We start from the raw sequence: 23614 nt of genomic DNA, 5'->3' as shown, positions 1-23614 counted from the left end.
TTAAAAAAAGGAGGGCCACCTGTTAGCCTGGGCGGTTGTCTCGATCCCAGCAACAGAACGTGAAATCAAATCCATATGGAAAGCAGAACTGGCTCAGATGTGAAAATATATGATGGAAATATGATAAAAATATGAAAACATGCAGAACCATGAGGATTTTCAAGGAAACGTTTCGCTCGCAACAATTTACAACCATATGAACACACAAACGTTGCTCTTCGGAGATCATTTATGGTTTAAAACTGTGGGCAATCTTCGGGAATTTTTCTTGTGTCTAAATGTTTAAAATATTTAATGTCATTATTGAACCCAGATTTGTAGCAGCCTATGGCTGGTTTCCTGGACTAAGAGATTACACAGAGTGCCAAAGTGGAAAAGAAAAATGTTCAGCTCTACTCCTTTCTGGCTTTGAAATAACTAAAACAGCACACTCAGTGAAGCATAAATAAATGGACAGGGAAGCATTATGGAAGTGTGGCTTCAGGTGTGCATGAAAAAAAAAATGCAGAAACAAGCTATGAACTGGGCCTGCATTCTACTGAAATGAGAAGAGGGGGATGCAGTTTTAAAAAAAGAATACAGTGGCAAAACAACTGATTGGGACTTGCAATACAGTGCATCATTCCCACTAGTGTGTTATGAAAGCTGGATGCAAACTTTACCATAGTGGAACAGTCCAAAAGGACCTTCACAATAACAGCATGGCAGATCTAATTTCAAGGAATTCTGGGATACCAGCAACCACCATTTTTCACTTCTCTTGCTAAAACAACTGGCCATATATTAAGAGCACCTTTCATATATGTAAATATATATATGGAATACAATATTACACTAAAGAAAGCATTAATAAAATGTAATGTAAAAAATTAAAGAAATAAAAAAATAAAAATAGAATAAACAAAACAACAGATAAAATATATAAAATGCTACACAGTTGAAAAGGAATACAAAATTGTAAGAACAGACAGCATATATAAATTCCAATTAAAAGCCAGAGTGAACAGGTATGTCTTAAGCTGCTTTTTAAAAATGCCAACTGAGCCTGCATGTAATAGCAACTGATATTTCAAGACTTGATAGTAAGCCAGCGCATTAGCAAGGCAGACCGGTGTCTTCTATGCAAGTATCTCTTCTGAGTTTACAAAGGACAGTGGGATACTTAAGCACTTTCAATGACTTTGCATGATGAAAATATTTGGAGGACTTTTGAGGACCGTGGGAATCGGGCCGGGGGGGTGGGGGGTGGGGGGGGGGCTCTGACAGTGAGCCCACGCCCGGCTTTGTGAATGGGGCGTGCCGCGAGCTGCAGGGCTAAGGGATAAAGCTTTTACTACGGCAAACCCGAGAGGAGAGCTGCCACTGAACAACTGATCAGCGTTAAGACTCCTGGTAGGGTATGAGGATTACAGAGAGAGAGACAGAGAGAGAGATTGTGAGAGAGAGAGAAAGAGAGAGAGAGAGACAGAAACAGAGAGATGTGCGGGAGGGAAGGATGAGTGCGTGTGTCTATCTGCGAGCATCTCTCTGTGTTATTTACAAGTTATTTGAGAACATTGTTTTTGCTCAAGCACCCCGGGCTTCTTGGGCAGTAACTGCAATATCAGATGCGTGACAGTGCGTCATTGTAATTCACAACATCTGCACTCCGACGACCTTCGCCGAGAAGAGAATCCCCCGGTAATTCACCTCGACACACTTTAAGGGGGGGGGGGGGGGGGGGGGACGAGGATCACGAGCCGCTCTCAGACAGCTGGATCAGCAGAGCAGCATCCGGCTCCCCTTCAAGCGAAAGCACAGGGAAATATACCTCTATATATGCCCTCTGTGGTTCTCCCTCTGCTAACCTGAGCGTCCTATTCTGATAATGTGACAGCCCTTTCCTCTTCGGTGTTATAATGTAATTCAGTAAGGGCAACGGAGCATTCAAGCAAGTCATATATATAGGCCTACTCCGTACAGGCCTGTGTGTAACAGAGACAGCCCATGAGGGGATTTAACCTGTCGGATATGAAGTCAAACTGAAGGAGAAATGCACGAGGGCACCAACGCGTCTCGCTGCGAGGGACGGCGCCTGGCGTCTAGGGGGCGGGACCAAGTCCAAGCCCGCGCGGCTCCAGCGCATCGGGACGCTACGGACGATGACAACCCGTCGATGGCGTGCCACGATACGGGAGACCATGTCATCGCTGACATCATCGAGCTCCATTTCGAAAAGTGCTTCACCCTGGGATGTTTGCGTCCCCTCCCTCCGCTAACTAAAATCAATCTCTCTCCAGTTCCCCCCCCCCCCATCTGTCCCAGCACTGCCACCCAATTAAAGTTGCTCAGTTAGTCATGAATCGCTGATATCATCGAGCTCCGCCTCCATTAACACTTCCTCTAGGCCGGTTCCAGCGTAGCCCGAGCAACGCGCCAGTGAGCGTGCTCAGTGCAGGATCACTGAATATTAGGGAGGGTAAATATAGGTTACTTATCCTACTTAAAGGCGCCAGCTCACCAAGCCCAAGCCGGGGACCTTGGTAAGCGGCTCAGGGTAAAGCCATCCCTTCCGTCTTTGACGGGAAACGGGTTTAGGCAATTACTGGACCCAAATATAGGCCGTCACAAAAAACATGGGACGTGACCCCTTGCGTGCGGTGATGTTGTTGTCCTGTCCTGTGTGTCCTACCGCTGTCATTTCAATCTGACCTTTCGCTAAACCCAGACGCGCTGGCGCTGTCGGCCAATCAGAGAAGGGCACGTCGACTGCGGCCCGCTCCTGCCCTGGGAATCCAACCCACCTCTGAGATACAGTCCCAGTTCTCTTGCCATTATACTAAAACTAGATTTTAGGGGATGTCCCTCAGTTCCTCTTAAGAAGAATTTTTTTTTTTTTTCAGTGCATCAATATAACTTAGTAAGGCACATTTCCAGGCCTGTGTGTCAGCTTCTTCCTCTACGTTAACTAAATGTTAATTTTCTAAAGGTTTGTATACATCACCAATGTGAGCTCAGACCTACAGCAAAACACAGCAAAATGTTTTCACCAAAAGACACTTTTGTCTATCGAAAGTGCCACTTCTACTAAATGACTGGGCTCGTTAATTAAGAGTAGAAGTGGTCATTAAGTCCTGAAATGGGCTAGTCCTTCACGTCCATCCCTGCTCTAGGGCAAGAAAAAGGGCCTTCGCTTATTCCTGGTCTCACCTGCTTCACTGACTCTACCGATGGTTATCGTGGCCATACAGTGTTCTGTGCTCAGCAGTGAAATATAATCACGGTCAAGCTATAGTAGGAGATCAGGACCAAATTTCGGTCATCAGCCAATCCAAATTTAACAACACGTAACAAATGCACGAAATGCCCAACAAAATCTCAAAACACCCTGTGAACAGTTGTCACAAATGTATATTTGTAATTTCACTTGCCACCACATCACCAAAACAATATATTATCCCCACCACACCCTTTCCCCATGACAGCTTAACAATCATGCTATGGATTCAATCAAAAATTTCCCTTAAATTTGACTCAAGCATAGTTTGTAAAACTCTACCAGTACCTTGAATTTGCGAAGAAAAAACAAACAATTGCAGTTAATTGTGTGTCAATGGTATAGACTAGTATTGATCTGTTTGCAGGATAGTTAAGGTAAACTTGTAACTTCATTTGTAAGTGAAGGGAGGTGCTGAAGATGACACCACAGCTCCCTACATGTTTTCAGTGCATGAACATAATTTTGCTCAGGCGCTGAATAGCACTAATTAGAGATGAGCACCATTTTGCCCTTTCTAATTATACCCTCTGAAACAGACTTTCCAAGACAAAAGAAATCTACAGTCATGCGGCGCAACTTCGCAGAAGGCTATTTTTGTGGTTATTACACTTGAAAGAAAAATTATGGCTCGACGCACAATGCGCCCACCATCAGACGTTCTCATTAAACAATACAAAAATAAGTACTGTAATTAGAATGATCTACGAGATTTTCCGCAACACCCCCAAGCCAAAGGTCACACAACCTATTTAGCGTGATGTTCAGAAGGTTCTCCGAAGCCGATGTCCTGTTTTGCATGTCTTAACCCAGTTTAGGCTATGCCGTAAAACTAAAGTGGCGCACAACCGAACCCTAACGATCGAGAAAGACGGGCTGCTAATGCGAAGAAGACGCGAGGTCTGAAACCTCTTTGTTGTGCCAGCGGTTACTGCCCGAGATTATTGTTCTCCTTCCTGACCGCTGCAGTGTGGCTCACCCCAAGGAGCCCAATAAAACGCCACAGTAAACACAGGAAGCCACAGTAAAAAAAATAAATAAAAAAAACGGCCCGGGTCCAGATCGCGGTGGGGATGACCTCAAAGCCGAGAAGGGAACCCAAACCAAATCTGCCGCCCGCGAGCCGACGGCGCCCCCCCCTCGCGGGTTTGTTACCTCTTCAAGTGCTGCTCCAACTGCCAGAACAATAGCTTCACGGCCATCTCGCTTCCAGCCTTCGGTGGCGGGGTCGCCGCGTCTCGCATTGATGTGTTAATCGGAGCTCCACCCCGGATTACGGACGAGAACCCCCCTTTTTTTGTTTCCCCCCCTTCCCTCGGTGCCGGCCGACTCTAGGGGTCTCCCCCCTCAACGGACGCTGTATTCCCAGAAGGAGTCACATCGAGAGTTTTCGGGGCCGGGGCCGGGGCGGGGCTGGAGGGGGTGGTGAGGGCGGGGGGGGATTGCGGGGGGGGGGAGGGTCAGGAGGAAAGCTCGGGCCTGTTCTGAGCCGGGCGACGGCGGTGGCGACGGTGGCGGGTCCCTCTCTCTCTCCGATCGCCCCCGACGCGCAGGGCTTTGTGCGTGTCGCGGGGAGATTCGCCCGACGACCGAACGAAAACAAGGAGGGAGGCAAAGCCGTGATGTCACAGCCTATGGGGGGTGGGTCACGTGACCCCGGCGGTTACATAAACCTTCAGCGGAGATTAGGCTCCTTCGCGGTGATGGGCGACTGCCCGTGCGAACTCGCCCCCCGTGCCTTCCCCCCGGTCCCTCTCCTCCCTCTCCTCCTCCTCCTCCTCTTTTGCTTCCTGTCCTCTCATCTCTCTCCTTCTCTATCTGAGAGAGAGAGAGAGAGGAGACCCAGGGGTTTTTGTCTGGGCTCATCAGTATTCTGGGGAGACGTGAGAGAGGCAGTCTCACGGTGTCCGCGGTGAAAGAGCAGCACTCTTTTCACCATCACACCTGTTCACTTACAGAGGCATTCCTCTGCAGAGGGCTGGGGATTTTACAAAGAGTCCTTTAATGTGTGCACACATATATATATTTATACATATATATATACATATACACACATATATATATGCATGCAGCACACATATGTGGATGTTATATAAATAATTAAATGTACTGTTATTATTATTGTCCTACCCTCCCCCCAACTCCTTTGCTCTAAAGCAGTGCTGTCCAGTATGTAGATCATGATCTGTCTGGGTATCTCACGCTACCTCTGCTGTACAAATTAATGCCTTTATTGTACATACAGATTTTTCTTGCTTTTCATTTTTATGTATGTCTACCTAGATGCATTTGTTACATGTTCTAAGAAGCAACCTTAGGTAAGAAAAAAGCACTATGCAAAGTTGTAAAAATAAAAATTATTATTATTATTATTATTATTATTAAGACCATTTTCGGCAGATAAAAAGGTACACAATTTCCGGTGGATTGCAAATTACTTCAGGGCTTATAAAACACATTTTTATGGTCTTATTTCAATGCAGTAAAATGAACATGAGACAAGCAGCTGATTTTCATAAAGGACATGGAAGTCTCTTAAGACACCGATAGATCTTTCTTAATATTACATATTAATGTTTAGTGTTAGTGTCTTTACTAATTTGCACAATTCTGTTTATCCAGGTTCTACCCATCTCAAATTAATCTTGATTGACAGCTCTCAAAGTTCTCTGTGATGCACGCAAAGTCAATCCTCAGTCCACAACACTGCTGTAAACAGCCGATGAGCGCCGGCAGCCAATCAGGCAGCCAATCGGTGTGGTCACACGCCAGGTCAGACAGCTGGGCGTGGCCTGCTGGACAAATCCCGCCCTGAAGCCGTAACGGGCGGCTCGCCTCACTCAACACGGATCAGAGGCGTGCAAACGCCACGCCCGGCCCTGAGGTTCAGCTGGCCCTGAACATGAATGCTGTCGGGGGCCCCAAAGTGTTCCCAAAATTTTAACTGTGAGGAGGCAGGGATGGTCGTGGCCACTAAACTATTTCAAGAAGTGTTTACAACAGGGGTGGCGTCTTCGACGACTTGAGGGCCTGGCGCTCAGGCCATGGAAAACAGAGGGCGCAATTAACGAGGAACCTAATCGGTTTAACAAATCAAACCTAAGCAGACCTCAGCGACCGCGTTCGCTGAGCCAACGCCAGGCAGCCGGCCAATGGCAGCGTCGCACCGTGACTGAAACGGAGGTGCCACTGCAGCAGAGCAGCCGGCCTGCTTATATTCCTGGACCTGGATTCTACTGCAAATAGGCTGCACACCTACCATTGAGCCGGCTTTGTCTGAAATGCTTGCAGACTGATCAAAAAAAAACAAACATATATTTTCTTTTTTCTATTGAATAAGTAACCCAGATAGCAGGGGCAAACACACACACACACACACACACACACACACACACACACACCTCCAAGACATGAAATAAAAAATGTAACGTGCGCTGCAGTCATCGCGTGGTCCCGCACTCTCCAGACAAAGGGAGTACCCATCAGCCCTTGCGGCAGGAGAGCAGGAGGCGGAGCCTGTCGGGCCCTTCATATTGGAAGCCTCCAAAGGTCTGTAAAAAAAAATCAGGCTCCCGATTGGTGCATTTGACAGGCACTGCACTAGATATTAGGACGCTGCAGCATGGTGAACTCCCGCCAGCATTTCCCTTATACTCCTTATTGCTTTTTCTCTAAGTTGTTTTGGCTGCGAGGGTGCAGCGGCAGGTTCGCATGGGGCGCGCTCCGGCGCGCTCCGACGCGCTGCGTCAACTTCAACACGCCGCACGCGTTATTTAAAAATTAAAAAAAAAAACACCGGGCAGCCGCTGCATGCTTCATGCTTCCATTCGCACCTCACGCTCCGTTATGCAACCGGCTTTGTTCGTGACGGAGAACGCGAAGGGGGGAAGAGAAAGGCTGGCAAGAAAAAAACGGCTGGCGAGCGGTCCGCGCTGCTCCTCGGAGCCCGCGCCGTGCTGGAAGTTAGCGCAGCGACGGCGGGTGCCTCGCTCGAAATGGACCTCGCCGTTCGCTCGGCTGTCCTTCGCTTCGCCAGCGATAGCGCTCCAGCTTTTTTAACAGCCCAAAGGGAAGCGCCTCTCAGGCTGAACCTTCTGAAGGGACGGCCTTCCATTTTTAAAACAAGTTTCCTAGTGCCACTTCCACAGTAAGGCAAAGGGTCCCAGAGCTGCCTGTTGACAGGGGCTCCGGCGTACCGCGCTGTGAGTGCCTGTTCCGTGCAGAGCGCCGCTGAAGGCTGAACCGCGGACAGGGAGTCGAGCGCAGGGGCGGCAGGTACAGAGCGAGGCACAGAGAAACCTGATAGCGACAGGATCAACTGAGAGCAGAGACGCCGCGGGAGGAGAGGCCATGAAAGGCCGGGACGGGTTCTTACACACAAGGTGTGGCAGAGAGAGAGAAAGATGGAGGGAGGGAGAGAGAGAGAGAGAGCAAATGAGAGAGAGATGGAGAGAGAGAGACAGAGAGAGAGAGCGGGAGAGAGAGAGAGAGGGAGAGAGGGAGAGAGACGGAGAGAGAGGGGGGGGGGAGAGAGAGAGAGAGAGAGAGACGGAGAGAGAGAGAGAGAGAGAGAGGGGGGATACGTCTCTTCCCCGTCACTAGCGATCCGCACGTGCCTTGCCCCTCTTTGTCTGAAACCACAGTGGTCTTCACATGGAATGGCACATGCATCTGCGCTGTGACGTAACGAGCAGGAGAAAGCCCCGCCCCCCCTTCCACCCTCCCCTCCGCCACCAAAACGAAGGCGATCGCTACGGTTCCCCGCACACAGGGCCGAATTTGGGCGTGGGTCACCGTGCGTCAAGAGGCGAAAACCCTTGACCCGTTCGGGTGACAGCGCTGAAGGCGTCGCGGTAACGACCCGGAGATTTCCGGAGCGCCGCGTTCTCCGAGCTCCGTCCAGGCGGAGCGGCTCCAGCCGGGTCAGACAGCGGCAGAGATCAGAGGGGCGGAGGAGGGAGGTGGCTCACGCCCGTTTACATCGCTCCCGGCTCGGGCGGCCGCTCGAGCGCGAGCGACAGCTTCCGCCCCGGGTCGCTAACGCCACCCGCGCGCTTTTCCGCGCGTTTGCGACGCGTCCTCCGCATCGTGCTTTTCAAACGCGACATAGCTCAGGAGGTAAGAGCGATTGTCTGGCAGTCGGAGGGTTGCCGGTTCAAACCCCGCCCTGGGCGTGTCGAAGTGTCCTTGAGCAAGACACCTAACCCCTAACCCCTAACTGCTCTGGCGAATGAGAGGCATCAATTGCAAAGCGCTTTGGATAAAAGCGCTATATAAATGCGGTCCATTTACCATTTAAACGCCGCTTCCGTCCCTCTCTCCTTCAAAGGCCCATTTGGAATTACACTGCTGGTTTTTATTGGGAGCGCTGTGCTGTTTTTCCCCCCTCACGTTCGCGGTCTCGTATCGGAGCGCGGCAGGAGGGAGAGGGCGAGCCGTCGCGAGGCATAGCATCAGGCCTGGGCCGTTCCCGTAAAGCGCAGCGATTGGAGGGAAGGATTCCAGCGGAGCCTATGGAGCCGGCCCGGCGAACACGCCCTCTGGAAAGCGCAGGGATTAAGAATCGATGACTGCACAGAGCCATCTGGCCGCTACGCATCAGCCAGCCAGCCCACACGACGGGCTCTGAAACGCAACACGCCTTCTCCGCACAGTGCTGTCAGCACGCTTGTCCGTGAGTGATAAGGACAGGCTTCTGTTTTTCCTCAGAGTTCAGTAAAGAATTTGAGAAATGAAGTGACATATACTGACTGTTTTAACAGCATATGAAACAGAGGCAATTTTAGTTGTCTACAGCCTTGTTCCTACCCCCAAGTCTCTGAGAATGTCAGTTCAGGCTAATCGGTGATGATTTCCTTTCTTAAAGCGCATATCTCATCAAAACAGCCACTGCCACAGAAACACCAAATAAAAGAAGTGGCATGTGTTCATGAACCTTTACAAGCAAAGCAGCTCTCGTCAAATATAACAAGTACCCCCCACACGGCACATGACAAAGTGCTTGGATACTTCTGACAGAATATATACAGTAGACATAATTAGCCTATATGTACTATATATACTTATTAATACCAAGTATGGGCTCTGCTCCCCAAACATCTGCCATCACTTACATTTAACCATGTAGCAGATGCTCTTATCTATAACAACGTACATTTGTATATCATGTTGCTATTAACACAGTTGTATAGTTATTGCAACTGTTCAGGCTGAATGCCTTGCTCGTGGGTACAGTGTTACAAGCTCAGGGAGCCGCAGAGAGTCCAGTTCGTACTGCCTATAGTGCAAAAAGCTGCAAATGCCATCTGCGCCGTGATTCATGAAGCCACCATGATGCAATTGTGTCTAAATGGTACTGTGAGCAATTGAAAATTAGCTTCTTGGCTAACTCGGGCACATTTAGCCTACAGAAATGCTATCAGTGTACGCTGTCCCTGTCAAATAAATCAATAAATTATCATTAAAATGAAATTAGACACAGTCGTGACAATGTGTCGTGTTGTTGGTTGTGAAATATGACAGTTCATTCATCATCCTTTATAAGATTCTTATCCTTTTTTTCTTTTTTTTTTTTTTAAATCAGGAGTCATGCTAAGCATCTTCTCTGCTGTATTAGTTGAAACTTGAGGCTGTCCCTCATCTCAGTTGGGTAAACTCAATCCTTTAACTCAAAACGGGTCGAACTTTCCCTGGACGCACAGGCGATGTAAAAGGTTTTGCTCACGTGTGTTTTTGAAGTCGAGGACGCACAATTCAGTAACATGGACTTCGAAATTCGGCTGCCATTTTACAAGGGATTAATTTTAATTTAGCAAACAAACAATGGTGCAGAAATAATAACAAGAATAAAAGGAACCATTCAGCCACAGACCAGAAAATTGTATCCCTTCAATATTTATCGGGACAACCTGCCAGCTTGATTCACTGAATTGGGCAGTTTCAAATTATTGATATTTATTAAATAAACATCGCTACTGGAATGGTCTAACTAAATAACTTAAAAAGGAAAACAAATTGCAGTGGGCCGGTTCAATGTCATCTCTGTCGTCAAGCAATTCAAGCACTGAATGACTCAGCTTGTAATGACAAATAATTTCTGCCTGTTGTCCTTGTACGGAAGAACCACATTACGGGTTACTAAATTCATGCCGTCATAGAAAAAAAATCCACGCTCGCTGCGAGTGGTAATGTGCAATCATCTTGTGTGCAAATTATGGACACACACTAGTGAGCATTAGCATTAGCATAAAATTAGCAATTTATGGAACTGATATTTAGGTCAATAATACAATTTGAATGTGTCCTTTCCACCCACCGCAGGTCCTTTGTGAATCATACACAATTTCTATCTGGGGCTTCTGACGGTTAAACAAGTGCAAAATCATAACAATCCTTTTGTGAACCACACCCCCACCCCCAACCCCCCTTCAGTTGTTTAACTGTTACACTACATTGCCGTCCTTCAGCAAATGAGGAAACGGATGTACCAATAAGGGCATTTGTTAGGCCTACATATAGGCTACGTGCTAGTCTCCTAAGGGGCAGGACATTGTGCTGTTCGTACAGGCCGTCGTGGTGTACTGTCCAGCCGGCAACAACAGGGTTTCTGTAAATCCATTTAATGGTCTCTCCATCCTCCCTTTCTCCCTCTGTACATCGCTCTGCCCCCCCCCCCCGCCCCCCCCCCCAAAACACATGGGTCTGTGATCAGTGCGCTCGCTTTCTTTCCCCGTCAGGCTGCCCTAATTCCGAGCCCGTCTGAATGGTGCGAGGACCGGCGCGATCCAGTTCTGCGCGGCGGAGACGGCGAAGCGGGAGGGGCCTCAGAGCCGCCAATCAGGGGCCGAGGGGGCAGGTGAGGGTCACTGTGACACGCATCGCCGCGGTACGTATGCGCTGCCGCCCGCACGCCTTGATCCTTCCGACTGGTTTAAACTGGCTTCGGCTACGCTGGCTTTCCACACAAAGAGAACGGTGGCGCACGGGAGGGAGGGAAGGAGGGAGGGAGGGAGGGAGGGAGGATAGCCCGGTTATGTGCATACAGTGAAAATCCACCACCCCGAAAACAAGCCCCACGGCTCTGGGTTGCCTGTACTCTGACCCCTGACCACAGACCCCGTGACCCGTTTTTCGGATGAGTTGGTTTCTTTTGATCACCGCGTCGCTGGAGGGGACGGATTTCGGATAAACGACCGACCGACGCCCTCACGGTCACTGCCTGCTGAGTTAAGTTCTGCATTGGACCATAACGCCAAACAGTGCGGTTACAGCAAAGGAGGCCCTTGACCGTAACCGAAGGTGGCCTTAAAAGTGAAGGTGGCCTTCAACTGTAACCCTTCAACATACAAGTCTCTGGTAAAGGTGGCCTTCAACTGTAACCCTTCAACATACAAGTCTCTGGTAAAGGTGGCCTTCAACTGTAACCCTTCAACATACAAGTCTCTGGTAAAGGTGGCCTTCAACTGTAACCCTTCAACATACAAGTCGCTGGTAAAGGTGGCCTTCAACTGTAACCCTTCAACATACAAGTCGCTGGTAAAGGTGGCCTTTAACTGTAACCCTTCAACATACAAGTCTCTGGTAAAGGTGGCCTTCAACTGTAACCCTTCAACATACAAGTCTCTGGTAAAGGTGGCCTTCAACTGTAACCCTTCAACATGCAACACAAAGTAAAGGTAAAGGTGACCCTCAAACGTAAGGTCTCAGGTGAAAGTGAGCCTAGACCATGGCCCATAACCACACGGGTCGGGGCTTAAAGTAGCCTTTAGACCCTAAACTGATAAGGGCGGCCCAAGGACGTAGCCCTAATCCATGCTGGCTTGCAGTAACGGTGGCCTGCGATTGGCCGAAGCGGCGAAGCGTTCCTGTAATCTCCCTGCGCATAGGCCGGGATGGGAAGCCGACCCCCCCGGCCCCCCTGCCTCGGCGATCTTTGCTTCCAGCCCCCGAGACACGGGCGAAGCCTCCTTCCGCCCCGGAGGCGGTGAGCGTGCCCGGTGCGCTCGCGTGAGAGGAAGGAGGGGGGGGCTGGGCCTTCATAAACGGCAGCAGCTGCTCCGTGTGCCCCTTCTACCAGCGGGTCAGGGTAACCCATCGGTGGGTAGCGAGGGGGGTGTAGGGTAGCCGTGAGATGGCACACGGTAAAAATAGCCAAACTGTGTACAAAACACTTCCCGCTGACATTTACAGCGGTCGGCTTAAACACTGCACCTGTTGTATGTACAGCACGCCGCTCGTCGGCATTCTGACGTGCGTTTAAATGAATTTTTATCGCATGTTTCAGCACGATAGGCTACATTTGAATGAAAGGTGAACCATTCGCTAGTTCGTTCCACACAGCGTGTGACTGCTGGAGACACACCGTAACTGTGAATATGGTTACCTTGTTTTCACATACATGTGTACTTCACTGATCGGGAAAGATGGAAATGGGAGGTCTCATTGCAGTTGGGCTGTGTGTCCCCAGTTGGTTGCTGCCATGTTTGTTACTACATTTATGACGCTGTGTTTCAGAAGCTAGTTATCAGGTCATTCCATACAGTAGTCTACTGGTAAACTACAACACCCATTTGATGGCTAACCATCCACAATTCAATTCTCCTTCAGTGTCATTAACCATAACCAGACCGCAGAAGCTGCAGCCAGAAGTTGGTCAGGGTCCTGAGATTCCTATGCAGCTCTGCCATTGGCTACGGTGGTGCTTTTCATGACCGACGTTCGTCATGCGCCAGGTCAGATGACAGACATTCCTCCATTATTCCAGGGAATACCTCATTTTAAATGTTCACTTACAAACGCGTGGTGAAAAAATGACACACGACAACGCTTTGTCGATCTGAGCTTGCATATCGATACAACTTGCAACAGACCTAAACTGCCTGTACTTTTAAGCACTTTGCATCCAATGTTTCCATGGTTTCCAAAATATACCTTTCTCTCCAGGAATTCAGATTGTACAGACTCATTTTTTCACCTTTTCTGGAATGTTTAAAGTATGTCTACGGCAGCGGATACCACTATATTGTCAGGTTAGCAATTAAATGCGATTATATTGCAGAATCTTCCTCAGACACGGAATGTGTCATTTCATAAGTACAGTATTCTATATCTCACCTCATGGACATTTCAAAAGATTACAAAATTATCTAATGCATAAAACCATGTGCCGCACCACACTTACAATCAAGGCTGGGATCAATTCCATTTAATTTCAGTAAGTTCAAATGCATGCATTAATGAAATGATGCTCTATGAAAAATTTTCTGAATTTCACTTCATATCCTCATCTGAAATGCAAACCCTTCTGATAACACTGATAACCTTTCTGCCAAGCTATCATTTTTTTTAATAACAGTTTTAAATAATATATGGAGTGAAAATCTGTTTATTTATCAACCAAGTAATTTATTTTTCTTATCATTAATGTGGAAAGCTTTTTATTAATTTCAGTAGGCTGGTGTAAATTTGGGCTCGCTGGCAGAGCCAATCGCATTGCAGACTCGGTCCGGGCTCGCTGGCAGAGCCAATCACGTTGCAGCCCTCTCGCCTTCAGCGCACTCGCAGGGCTTCAGCTTCTCACACAGGTCCAGAGCGGGACGATCCCCTGTTCGATTTCTGCTACCCCCTCCCCACCTCCACCAAACCCCTGACGCCGCCCCTTTCGCACCACGCTCTGTGCTCCGGGCTGATTGGACGGCTGCCGCGGCGGCGGCGAATGTCCCAGATTAGCGGGGCCCTGCGTCAGACGCGAAGCCGTGGCGTAATCCGGCTTTAATCCACCAGGGCCAGCTTCCAGGCCTCCAGGCACGTCGCTGCCGGGGCCCGGCGGGGTTATAAACGCTCCCGGGGAACGCGCTCGCGGTCCTCGCCCCTCTCAGAGATAGAGAGAGAGAGAGCGGTCCAGGCGACCGTTTTCAGGAGCGGTCCCTCGGGAATCAGCCCTCCCCGCATCCGTTTCGCGGGACCGTTCTGCACAAACCCCAAAGCGTAGGCTCCACAGCGTCCCGGAGAGCCGCAGAACCTGCCGGTTTTTCTTTTCATCCCCCCCCCCCCCCCCAAGATAAGTAATGAACTCAGACCCAAGAAGGCTGGCTTGGCTAATCAGCTGCTTTAGTTGATCAATAACAGCAGGTGACGGCAAAAAAGGAAGCAATCCCCACCTCTCTAAGAACGGGATCGCCCCCCTCCCCTCCCCTCCCCTCCCTCAGTTTACAGGGATGCATTAGGGCCTGGGAGCAGCAGCCAGACTGACTGTAGGAGTGAAAGGACAGAGGGGCGTGTTCTCTCTAACCTATGTGCTCTGATGTCATTGGCCCGCCCCACGCTCTCTGCTGTCCCTTCCTTCTCTGTGTAACGTGGGGGGGGTGGGGTTACGAGGCGTGGGGGTCGTTAAGAAGCCCAGCCAGTTTGAACCGGTCCGCGGCGGTTCTCCTCCCACAGCTTCAGTAAGTGAGCAGACCGGGACGCCCCCCCGCCCCCCCCCGACAAAGACCTCGTTATGCTGTATTACGGGCGCCCAGCGCCCCCTCTACCTCCGCCTCAGCTCTGCAGGACGCGCCGATCCTTAACACGGCCGAAAATGTACACTTCACCTCGCGTTTCAATCACATTCTAGCTTTAGTCACTTACTCTAGATTCTCTTCTTCAGAGATTTAAAATGGTTTCTGACAAATACGATTCGCGGCACTGATGTAAAAAAGGGACGCTTTACACACACGGTCCAGTTATAGGCTACAGCTGGACATTTGCAGAAGAAACTCAAGTTAAGTACCTGAAGCCTACAATGGCCATGTCCCACCTGGGATTCGAACCTGCAACCTCTAGGTCATAATCACAGTTCCGAACCATTAAAAACAATCACTAACGCATTATGAACCTGAAAGAGGAAAAGCGAAAACACGCGTTTAAAAATGACTGTTCGCACGGTCCATTAGTACTGAGAAACAGACGGACAAAAACTGGGACTGGGCCATGCTACACCTCCCGAATTTACCGATTTTTCAAAAAAGCCTACATTGTCTATTAATCATGGTCTTTCGAGGACGAAGTGCACCACCGTTCATGCCTCGTAAAATACTAAATTTCTTACCTTTGGACGTCAACAAGGGACCAGCCATTCGTGCAAAGAGAAAGAAAAGAACGGTCATTCGCTGCTAAGCTCGAACCAAAGCCCCCGTCCGAGCCCAAAAACCCAAACCCTCTCGCAAGCAAGCCAGCGGGCGCAAAACTTACACTGGACCTTCGGTTAGCCCGCCTCACATTGCGGAGTTGGGCTGAAGCGTCGCTCGAGACATTTCCGGGAAAATAAAATACATTACCGAGTGGGCCCTGAGGGTGGGGAACGGAGAGGAATAATCCACCACGATAAATAATTAAATCAAACGGCTAAGAGGCTAATGCAAATGGCAACGTAAACTGAAGAACGATCGAGCCGCTGCGCGCGGAAGTGACTCACGGCTTGGGCTCGGCACAACACGCAGGGTCAGACCTGGGGCGGCAGTGTAGGATAATGGGTAAGGAGCTGGTCTTGTAACCTAAAAGTCGCAGGTTCGATTCCCAGGTATGACTCTGCCGTTGTACCCTTGAGCAAGGTACTTAACCGGCATTGCTTCAGTACATATTCTACTGTATAAATGGATGCAGTGTAAAAAGCCTTAACCAGAGCGTCTGCTAAATGAATGTAAATGCAAATGTGAATGTAAAAATAAATGTAAAAAACAAAAGAATGTAATGTAGACCTGGGATCAGGCTAGTCTTATAACCGGCACAGTCATATGTACTCAAACCCACTGTCTACGTTCTGACAATGGTCAAGATAAAAATTATAGGGGGGGGGATAGCGGTGGTAATTTGTGTGTCTTTTCATCTACCGTGAGGTATTAAATGTGACGGGAAGAGGGATAATTGGTGATCACGCAGCTCAGTGCAGCCCTGCTGTGGGTCACGTGTAAGCATTGTTCAGATGCACCCCGGCCCCCTCTCTCCCACTCCATCTGCCTCTCCCCGTCTCTCCACAGGAAGCGTCGCGTAAGTGGACATCTCCGCAAAGTTAAACATCTTTATGAGTCAGACTGAGCGTGGGCTCTCACTGCTTTCTAGTGCGGGAGTCCATAACCAAGCAGGCCGTGTGATATCTCACGACATTTAAACAAAGGTCTCGCTGCCCTCAACGAGTCTTTTCTTATCTTTCTGTGCCAGCTTAGCGTCGACGCACGCAAAAATGCACACGCTGCCATTGTGCTTTCAGATTCCATAAGCAGCGACTGCCTAAATGCTGCCATCTACAGGTAAAAGCTGAAAGCAGGAATTGCTGTATGCCGCAAGACTTTGAGGTAAAGCTGATATACATATATAATACATAGGCTATATTATGGCCAAAGGCATGTGGACACCTGACATCCAACATATCATCCAAAATGTGGGTATTAATACGAAGTTGGTCCACCCTTTGCTGCTGTAACAACCTCCACTCTGGGAATGCTTTATAGAAGATGTCGGAGCATTGCTGCGGGGATTTGCTTCCATGTAGCCAGAAGAGCATTAGTGAAGTCGGGGAGCGATTGGGTGATTAGGCCTGGCTCACAGTAGGCTTTCCAATTGATCCCAAAGGTGTTTGATGGGGTTGAGGTCTCTGTTGAGGGCTCTGTGCAGGGCGTTGTCATGTTGAAACAGGGCCTTCCCCAAACTGTTGCCACAAATTTGGAAGTACAGAATCATCTAGAATGCCATTGCAGTAAGGTTTGCCTTCACTGAAATGAAGGGAACTAGCCCAAACCATGAAAAACAGCCCCAGACCAAGGGGTGTCCACATACTTTTCATATAGTATATAATACGTATGATAGTAACACACACATATATATATATATATATATATATATATATATACAAATAAGATTGTATACTAGGCTATATTAATTAAAAAACTTATATACATATATATTATATTAAAATGTGTATATGTATATATACATATAAAAAGATATTACTGATAATATATAACATTGCTTTCACATACATATTAATATATGGTGTGTATACGCATGTGTGTGTCTGCTTCGTTTCCTCAGGCGACACAAGGCTTTCTCTAGGCCACGCGCGACACGCTTCAGTCACATGACCGCTCGTGACGGCCACAGCGCCCACACGCTCTCCCCACAGAAAGCCAGCCGGAGTCGCGCGTTTTCACAGAGCTTCCACGGCACGGGAAAATCGCTGCAGAGGCAAACGAGCGTAAACTAGGCATTTTATGTCCCCTCAAGGTTCAGCGTTTCAGTAGGCTGACCCGGGCCGCACACCGTATGGAAAACGATCAAAACGGAACAGACGGGCTGGAATTCTCCATGGTGATTCCTGTGATTAAGCAGGCCTATCCATGCAGCTGCGCATTTCTCAGACAGCGAAAAGCATTGGACTTTAACAGCCGTACGCTGAGCATATTACCGCCAGAGTGCCCTCGAGTCCTGAAAGCTTATCGATTGGAAAATTACTAAGTGGGGCAACAGTGGAGCATAATTGTTAAGAACTGCACACAAAAAAAATGTTCAGTGCTAAATCAACTCTTACACAGCTTATAGGAGTCCACTACGGTCAGAGTGGATTCATGTAAATTCAGCTGGAGGTGAATTAACACTGGACAATTTAGCCTACTGAGTGGGCTTGAAACTCCAAGTCTGTATTCTCCACTCCCGGCTGGGGGAACTGCCATTGTACCCTTGAACAAGCCACTGAACCTGGACTAGGGCTGGGCAATATATCGATATTATATCGATATCGTCTGGGATTTTGTATATTGAATATCGTGATATGGCATAAGTGTTGTCTTTTCCTGGTTTTAAAGGCAGAATTACAGTAAAGTGATCTTATTTTCTGAACTTACCTGACTGTTCTAGCTGTTCTATTATTTGCCTTTACCCACTTAGTTTTACATGATTATTTATGATTATTTATTAAAAATCTCATTGTGCAATTTTGTGAAATTACCAACAGTCATCCCCACAATATCACCACATTATCGATAGAGGTATTTGGTCAAAAAAATTGTGATATTTGATTTTGTCCATATCGCCCAGCCCTAACCTGGACAGCTTCAGGAATTAATTTGATAGTAAAATCAGTCATTTGCTAACATGCACATACTATCTTCACTTCTATCAGACCCAATATTGAAAGCTGACATTTTGAGATTAGCATAAAAAAACAGTAAGAAAGATAAAGATAATCTAGGTCACAGTTTCATTTTCTGGGTCAAATAAACACGAGACCCACCCAATTGTTCTGGTAGAGAACAGATACAGCTGGATCAGCGTCACTATCAGTTATTTTACACACCACTAGATGTCACTCTAATCAAACTAATTTCACTTGTTCTTTTGGGACTACTTTCCTTGTGCCTTCGAAGGCTTCAAACAGAAAACCCAGATATTAGATTATCACTGTGCAGCTTTGTCGCTCATTCCAAAGCCCATTCCGTAATGACAAACTACTGCGCTCTTTTATTCGAAATACGGGCATTTATCATAGATAAAGGAAGAGTTTGACAAAGCAACTGCAAACCTGCCATATGCGCATCGTGTCAGAAATGAAAGAAGAAAGCTAATAAGTTTTGAACTGCATTCATCGACTGAGATATCGGCGATAAAAAAACCACAGTGGGTACCCTGGACCACATTAAGAATCCTAAATGACCTCAAACCTACAGCTAGCAGCCAAGCCAAAAAGAGATCCAAATTCTCACATCTCGCACGAGAAGAGCTGCAGACTTCGGGGAATATTCAGTGGTGGAAGCTTTCCATGGGAGTTAATGGGAATATATGAATAATTCATAGAAATCCTGGTATACTGGAGATACCACCGATCTAGACTATAAACGTGTGGGTAAATTCCCTTACAAAACTGAAAAATACTCAAATATTCTGTCAATATGAACGCCTTTTGGAATATGCCAAAAATGTAATAATTCATTTAAATATCTCAAATGTACTGCAATATAAGAAAGGGGCATTAATCTATACATGCACCATCACAAAAGATTTTCACTTTTCTGATCTTGATAATTTCATATTTCAATACCTCACAGTGTATTCAGTTTCAATAAGGGGTTAAAATAAAAGAATAATAAATCTGCATTAACATGCTAAAGGTCTTTCTATACTCAGCCTACCTAAATAGTACAGCACACTTATTCCTGGCCCTTGGATTTACACAAACGGCCACTAGAGGGCAGCGCGGTTACACATTTACAAAGACATGCAAAACGCAAACTGAAAGACAGCGCTGATGACTAACACGTGTGATGTGGCTGACGGACGCTTCCGGGTGCCCCTCCCACCCGCAGGCGGTGACAGCGCTGGCATTCAGGACACGCGTGTCACACAGAAGCCGCCCGGTTAGTCACCGGGAGACGCCACGCCTGTTCAAATCGCCGGCGGCGCAGTTTATTCGCAGGGCCCACGCCGACAGACCGAACGATTAACGTCCGCTTTCGGATGAACGATTTAGGGCGTGTGTCTCACGTCAAAGAGGAACACGGTGCGTGCGGATAATGAAAGGATTGCCGAAGTCCTGCTAGGCTGGCTGGGATAGACGCAGGCAGGCGATGGCACGGGCGGTCACAAATATGACACAATTCTCCGTGGTCTGTAACCATGGTGACACGTTAACGTTGTGCGAGGGAGCCCCATCTACAAAGGAACTGAACTGGTCACGTGGCTGCCTTGTGGACGGCCATTCGGTGGCAAAGCGAGGTACGGTTGCTTAGGGAGGACAGAATGAGCTTCCTACAGTTACCTGGGAGGAAGGGGAGAGGCGAGTCACTTGAGCGAGTGAGAGGATGAGTTACTCGGAAGTTGGGAGTCGGTGATTCGGTGATTCAGCGACTCAGTGAGCGAGTGACTGATTGACCTAACCGTGACAGGATTTGATTAGCACTGCTTGTTCCTGCCGCAGCCCGAAATAGCAGCCATGAGTTTCCCAGCAGCCTTCGAGAGAGGAACGCTCCTCTTGCTTGCCATTCACGCATGAAATTCTAAACCAATGAGGTGAGTTTTAAAAGGATTTAGACTACATTTGATCAGAACTGAGCCAATGCCAAAAAGGACACGTAACAGGATCCCTTAAGCCATACTGTAGGGAGTGCGCGCACACGCAGGGCACAGGCTTCAGTAACAACAGGGCCGGTTACAGACAAACCGGTGCCACAGACTAGCGTGACCCCGCGGTGATGTCACCACTTCAGAGAGAGAAGCATGGCGTGGAACAGGACGGACCGACCTGTGCTGGCAAGGAACTGAATCCCGGCACAGACCCCCTCAACAGGCTCATTTCAGTCCCACACAGATCAGAACAAGCCGGCTGCCACAGACATACTGGTAAACCGAGTGTACCGCATTTCCCTGGCCTCTCATTTCAAAATGCAACTGACATTTTATGAACAGGCTACCCTCCAAATACAACGTTATCTATGACATCATACCTTAAGGTTTTTAAAGATGTTTCAAGAAAACTCCAATTGGAAGAGGAAAACACATGTACAACTTACTGAATATGCCCAAGATGTGAACTTGGGTGGACCCAACATGACACAAAGCCCATTAAGCTATATTTATAGTTGCAGTATGGGAATGTATGATATGCTGTGCTGAATAAGCAGCCTATAAAATAAAAGAATATCAATCTTTGAGTCAACAGGACTCAAAGAGCAAGAACAAACAATGCTGACATAATGCCTTGCTTTTCACCGCTCAGGTTCAACCAGTTCATCGTTTCAATCGGTGAAAAGGCCAGGTGGCTCATTCTAAGTGCAAAGCAACACAGGTTTCAGATATGACCCACTTCCCCTTTAAGACAGGGAATTAGCAAGCCAAATACAATAAAGCTTCAATGACTCATAAAGATCTCTGGGTGCCCACCGCACACGGTGACTTCACTGCAGCGTGACTCCGCGTCACAGTAGACCGAGCGGTGTGGACCGACATGCCGTGAGTCAGCGGCAGAAACGCGGCACATGCGCCCTCTAGTGGACGGAAACGCACTCTGTACAAAGGGATACCGACAAAAATTAAATAAAAAAAAATTCTTACAATTTCCCCAATCTGTAAATGTCTAGCAGCCAAACATCTGTCTATAAATCTCATGCATTGCTTTAAGATGTAGAAAAAATCTAATTTCTTAACAGGACATTCAGATACTGATTTGAGCTGTGAATTGTTTATGCTATTCTTTATCATGCTAAAAAAAAAAAAAAAAAAGTATAAATGTCATTGTATTGTGCTGTTGACTTTCTTTTACCTGGAAGTAGATTAGCAACACTGGAAACTAAATGTATTGCACATCATTGAGAGTTTTGTGTATTATAACACGCAATGTTTGAAAAGGACTATTAAAAGGTTTGCTTTCAGACTATTCCACCAACCTTGCTGATGGATCGAATGTAAGGCTAATGTTACAACCAACACTGTTTTACTTTGCTACTGTTTGTATATAGCTCTCAAATCACAAAGTACTGCAAGCTGCCATGTGAGTCGGTATCTTCACGACAGCAAACTTTAAAAAAGCTGAAGTAACAGGCGCAAAATATGGCACCTACGAGATAAGCTACTGGTAGTGAAATAACTACCGGTTGGCACTTTACTGACTTACAGACATAAATACAAAGTGGCAAAGTTCAATGGTTGGCATATGCAAAGTAAATACTCTACCAGAATTTCACAGTATACAATATAAAGTGTATTGCTAACACAGAGGTTAGCAGCATGGAGATATAGAGCATTTCCTAATTAGTGTAATTGGATTAATTCAGAGTTGTCCGACTCTGGAAATTAACTGAACTAATTGAAACCCTCCCCACAGCTGGAAGACTTTGTTATAAATAACTGAAAAAAAAACTATTGGACTAAAGTCTTGCACGATAAGGACTTGACACCTCTGCTTTATCACCAAGGCCATAAGAACACTTTTCCAACACAAACAGACTGCCCCCTTGAATAATTCAACCCTCGCAGGACTGAATAAGATTGGATCTGGTCCCAGACCCTCAGCCCAAGGTCTGCTGTGAGATTGCTGATAGAGGTCTGCGCCTGTATTCATAAAGCATGTCAGGAGTTAAGATTGCTGATCTAGGATCAGTTTTACCCTCCATATCCTAATCTCATCCATTATGGGTGAAAAAGACTAAACTGATCCTGGACAAGGGCATGTATTCACGAAGCGTTTCCCATTAGGAATACAGATCAAGGATCAGGTTTCCCCTGTTCAAACCCCAATGTTATCGTTTTTGGAGCTAAAAGGCTAAACTGATCCTAGACAAGGGCCTGCATTCATAAAGCATTTCCCATTAGGAATACAGATCCAGGATCAGTTTTCCCCTGTCCATATCCTAACATTATCCTTCATGAGCTAAACAGGCCAAAATGATCCCAGACCAGGACCTGAATTCACAAAGCATTTCAGACTAGGAATACAGATCCAGGATACCGATCCCATACCCTAATATTACCCTCCATGAGCGGAAAGGCAAAACTGACCCTGTAGGGCCTGTATTCACAAAGCACAGTACTGATCTAGGATCAGAATAATTCCCCCATCCGTGTCCTCACCACATAACGCAACGTGACCCTAGATGAGCTGCCACTCGGAGTGGCTTAATGAAGACGGGCCCAGGCCCGGCAGCATGGCCGCACACACGGCCCATTCAACCCCGGGCCCCGACACCAGACTGGCCAGTGCGCCGCGCGCGGCTGCCTCGCATGCAAATGGCGGGACACAAAGTGTCCTTTCTGCAGGACAACGGGCCCAGTCTGGAGTGAGACGGGCCTTGGGGGGGGGGGGGGGTGACCTGCATTCCCCGGCCCTGGAGAGGTCAACGGCTATGCACGCTGGTCTCCAAGGAAACAAGGCTCAGCGGGTCGGGGGTCAAAGGTCGGGGGTCACACACAACGGACTGTGCAGAGTGTAGGTATAAGGGGGGTTAGGAAGAGAGTGGCGCGCTCGTCTGGAGCTAGCGACAAACTCGGCTAGTTAACAAAGAGCGGTCTGCCAGCGCGAGGCTCCGTCAGCAGCTTTTTAAACCTCATTCATGAAGGTGTTAGTTCAGTTAAATACGCGAACGCACACAGGTGTACGTGCGTGCGCATAAACAAACACACACACACACACATACATATGCACACACACGTACGTACACGTGCGCACACACACACACTGACACACTGAGGTGTAAATGAAGGTCAGAGAGCACGTGCAGACAATGGGGACAGACGCTGACCCAATCTCCAGTTACCCGACTGCAGGAACTTCCTGTGTGGCCTGAAAGGAAAGCTCTCTATGAATACTGCATGACTGCCCCTGTGCCTGCTGCCAGA

At 47.9% G+C, this 23614-nt stretch overlaps 1 protein-coding gene across 2 annotated transcripts in view; it reads right to left on the bottom strand.

Moving 5' to 3' along the window:
• Positions 1-23614, bottom strand: part of LOC118224240 (TSC22 domain family protein 1-like) — a 48715-nt gene that overhangs the window by 5639 nt on the left and 19462 nt on the right. Inside the window, exon 1 of one of the 2 annotated variants that reach the window (XM_035411541.1) lies at positions 4412-4552. The exons of the other annotated variant lie outside the window; for it this stretch is intronic. Within the exon in view, the coding sequence (XP_035267432.1) occupies positions 4412-4500 (89 nt within the window). The 5' untranslated portion in view covers positions 4501-4552. Of the gene's footprint in view, positions 1-4411; positions 4553-23614 lie in introns of those variants that run through there. 2 annotated transcript variants of the gene reach the window in all.

Source organism: Anguilla anguilla, chromosome 3 (assembly GCF_013347855.1).
Source record: "Anguilla anguilla isolate fAngAng1 chromosome 3, fAngAng1.pri, whole genome shotgun sequence".
Classification (NCBI taxonomy): Eukaryota; Metazoa; Chordata; class Actinopteri; order Anguilliformes; family Anguillidae; genus Anguilla; species Anguilla anguilla.
Note: the sequence above shows the minus strand (reverse complement) of the source record. Positions and strands in the feature narration are given on the sequence as shown.